General features: G+C 44.0%; 1 protein-coding gene across 1 annotated transcript in view; it reads left to right on the top strand.

Moving 5' to 3' along the window:
* The window catches only part of FAM3C (FAM3 metabolism regulating signaling molecule C), a 29,576-nt gene that overhangs the window by 10,936 nt on the left and 14,522 nt on the right, over positions 1-4,118 (top strand). The window contains exons 3-4 of the mRNA XM_030885286.2: positions 1,108-1,137; positions 2,648-2,771. Coding sequence (XP_030741146.2) covers positions 1,108-1,137; positions 2,648-2,771 — 154 coding nt within the window. The remainder of the gene's footprint in view (positions 1-1,107; positions 1,138-2,647; positions 2,772-4,118) is intronic.

The raw sequence follows: 4,118 nt of genomic DNA on the forward strand, positions 1-4,118 counted from the left end.
AATTAAAATATACCAAGAAAGAAAAGCTGTGTTTTCCAGTCCAGCCTGTTGGGGCGCCATGCCCTGTCCCCAATGTCCACCCTCATCATTCCCTGGGGATCTTGCAAGCAGCAGCTTTTTAAACATGCTCATTGCCCCCAGTATTTGCTGTTACAAATCTAAACCAGTAAACATTGTAGAGTAGCTTTCCAATTGGGTTTTAATTTTTAATCACTAAAAATAAAACAAAGTACAAAATAAGAGCATGAAGTGTTCCACCAGTAATAAAATATTACCCTCCACAATCAGCCCTACGTGATTACTAAAGGAGAATTATTTAACCTCCAGTCCTTCGTTCGTGGTCCCTGAAAACGGTACTCATGTTTAATTGATGTTGTTGAGGACACTGTTCAGGGCCATCCAGTTGGTTCTGCCCACAGCCTCCATCGAGCAGAATGACACAGCCCTGCCCTGCCCCATCCTTACAGTCGTTGCGATGCCCGAGCCATTGTGGCAGCCTCTGAACCGAGTCCGGCTCCGTGAGGACCTTCCTCTTTGCGGCCGTCCTTTTACCAAGGATTCAGGTCCTGCTCCAGGCAGTGGTATTTTCTGATAACACGTTAAAGTGTGTGAGGAGGAAGTCTCGGCATCCTGCCTTCTAATGGGCATGCCTGCTGGACTTCTCCCGAGATGCGTGTTCCCCGGGCATCCCGCGGTACGTTCAGTGGCCTTTGCCGGCACCCGAACTCAAAGGCAGCTGCTCTTAGCTGTTTATTGCCCAACGTGTGCGTGCCTATGCGGGGATTGAATACCCTGGCACGGGTCCTGTGTCCTTCAGCTCTTTTCGCTTTTACCACATTGAGCGAGGTCCTTTGCAGCAGGGTTGCCCACGATGGCGTGTCACTTGATCATCGGGATGGCTTCTTCCTTGGCTATTGACTGTGGGTCCAAATAAAGTGGACTCATTAAAACATCATATTTTCTCAGTTTATCATGTACTGTGTCTGAGCAATCATTCAGACACTTTTATTTTATAGGCCTATTAGAAGCTCCAAGTTTATTAAAACACTTGATCCTCTCCAATAGCCTTCCTCTTCCTAACAAAGATACCCTTTTTTTCTCCCTCAGCAAGATCAGCATTGGACACAGCTGCCCGCTGTAAGTATTTGATCTCAGTGTATTTTGAAAACTTATTTCTGTCTTATCCAAGGCCTCTGAAAACTTATATTCTAACAAAGTATGTAATTCAGTGGGAGCAAAATCAGATTTATAGATTACTTCTTAAAATTTTAAGAACGCAATTTGGACAGCTGAGAAGTCTTGGCATGTATTTAGAGTGGATGTTTTGATCATTAGCACTTGGGGTGGGGGATTAGCACTGGGGAGAAGCGGCAGTAGACTGGTGTCAAGGTTGTAGTCTTGGAAACCCTTTGGGGCAGCTCTGTTTTATGGGGTTGCTATGTGTAAAAAAAATCTTTTTTGAACTATTCGTTAATGTGCTATTATATATCTCATAATACTATATTATTATTGAACAAAATCATGTTTAAAATATCAGAAAATAAACAATAATGATGAATTAAAATTTATTTGCATAAAATGATCTGCAGAGACAGCCATCATGAATATTTTTTACTTTAAATCCTATGTACAATTCTTTTTTTAAAGCTTTATTGACATGTCATATACCTATCATTCAATGATTTAAGTATATTAAAGCGTTGTGCCATCACCACCATAATCAATTTTAGGACATTTTCTTCATTGTACTCAGTTTTTTTTTTAGCTCCAAACCTCCCCTACCACATCCCCAGAAAACTATTAATCCAGTTACTGTCTAATCTAGATTGATCTGTCCTGGACTTCATATAGAGAAAATCATACCAGAAAATAAAAAAATTCAACAACAAAAACAAAATAACAGAAGAAAACCCTCAATCCAAAAGGAAGCAGAAAATAATAAAAACTAAAACAAGGGTCAAAAGGAAGGATAATAAAAGTATTACATTTTAACCGCACTGAATTTCCAGTGCACTCTGTCTGAGGGCAAGGGGGTTCACAACCTGGTCAGTAGTCAGAGGGGATTCAGTTGTCCCCATGGGACTCTGCAGATGGATTTGGGGCTTTCCCTGGCATCCTTCTGCAAATGGCGCAATAGGAGTAACAGTTGACTGGAGAGCAGCGAGTAGGCTTTGGGGCCCGTGGCATTTTTTAGCTCTAGCATGAATAAGTAAAGATACAGAGGAATGGGAGAATCCCTCGTGAGACTGATAACTGGGGCTGATACTCTGAGATGGTGGGCTTTTGCCTGGTTCTGAAGGTGCAGGTTTCCTGGTCCTATGTGGATCCACTATAAAAGAACCAATCAGTCAGAGCCTCTCATCCGGGATTTTCAAAGCAACTGAAACATTAGCTGAAAGGTTTTTACCTAGTCAGGGTCATGTTACTTGGCCCATGTGTGTTCGTCATTAGCTTGTTTCCTGTGGTGGGAGGGCGGGAGGGTGTTTTAAGAGGATCTTTAAGACCCCTGGGAGTTGGATTTTCAGCATATATTTTAAATTCTGCTTTATATAATACCCATTGTGGTTTGGGAGATGAAACAAACTGATAAGAGTCCTTATTAACATTGTATTCTAAAAATAATCCCCTTCTTTTTCCCCCTCCAAAGCAACTAAGCCTCCAAGATATAAATGTGGCATATCAAAAGCTTGCCCGGAGAAGCATTTTGCTTTTAAAATGGCAAGTGGAGCAGCCAACGTGGTGGGCCCCAAAATTTGTCTGGAAGATAATGTGTGAGTATTTGTCGACGGGCAACTGTTGGGTGTGCTGTTCAGTCATAGCCCACTGCCTCTGTCTTTATCGGCTCTTTTGGCGATACATTAGGCATGCTTTTAGCAAATGAAAGTGATTTCAATTCTTCTTATATGACTGTGCCCTGTTCCCTCGTAGTAGTCCACCCCTGTCCATCCCCCAACACACACACCCTTCAGGACTATTTAATTCCTTAAGAGGAGCCCTGGTGGCACAGTGGGTAAGTATTGTGCTATTGACTGCAAGTTCGGCAGTTTGAATCCACCGGCAGCTCTGCGGGAGAAAGATAGGGCTTTCTCCTCCCATGAAAAGTTAGTCTCAGAAACTCACAGGGCCATTTTACCCTGTCCTATAGGGTGCTATGAGCCTGATTTGTCTCAATGGTAGTGAGTTTGGCTTTTGATTTTGGTTAAGGCCTTAAGAGGAGTCCTGGTAGAGTAGTGGATAAGTGTTGGGCTGCTAACCGAAAGGTCAGCAGTTCTCAGCCACCAGCAGCGCCTCAAGAGAAAGATGAAGCTTTCTAATTTTGTAAAGAATTACAATCACAGCAGCTTGCAGGGGCAGTTCTACTCTGCCCTGTAGGGTCAAGATGAGTCCAAATTGACTTGATGGCGGTGAACTTGGCTTTTGGTAAGTCCTTCAATGTTGCGTTGGAAAGAGACAACTAACCCCGCATTTACCCATTGTATGTGTAGGCATGAAGGGCTTTATGGGAGTGAATTCACATGAGGTAGCCGCTAAGCACACACAGCTTTTGATGTGTGACTAAGGGAGAGAAAGTTAATTCATTTAGGATAATTAAAGTGAACATTCAGCCTGTCATCCCACTGGCCTCCCTGTAAATGCTCTGGGGCCACTTGGGTGGCTGCCGAATCTAATGGAATCATGTTGATGATTGCCACGCCTCCTGCTGGCGCTGCCTGGAGTGGGGAGCTTTCTCTGACAATCCTGTACCCTTCGCTTTCTGTGTCTGCCCACTGAAGGGTGAACCAATCCTCTGTGAGGGCCTCCGTTCCCCTAGGCTTCCAGCTACTAGGCCACCAAGCCGGGTGATTGCCTCCACTGAAATCCTCAACAGAGTATGATTTTGGAGGTTTTGTTAGTCTCCTCAGGCCTCAATGCCATCTGCCACGTGCAACTCAAAGTTTCTACTGCCAAAGTTGCAAACCCTACTTTGATTCAGTTGCTTGCAGTCTGCTGTTGCCTGAAAAATGAGGTGTGTGAGTTTCTGTACGGAGGCGTGGTGGCGCAGTGGTTAAGCCAAACTGAAAGGCCGGCCGTTCAAGGCAGAAGGGGCATCTGCTTCTGACGATTCCAAAGAAAACAAC

Source organism: Echinops telfairi, unplaced genomic scaffold (assembly GCF_000313985.2).
Source record: "Echinops telfairi isolate 266 unplaced genomic scaffold, ASM31398v2 ScPeMD7_23;HRSCAF=83, whole genome shotgun sequence".
Lineage (NCBI taxonomy): Eukaryota > Metazoa > Chordata > Mammalia > Afrosoricida > Tenrecidae > Echinops > Echinops telfairi.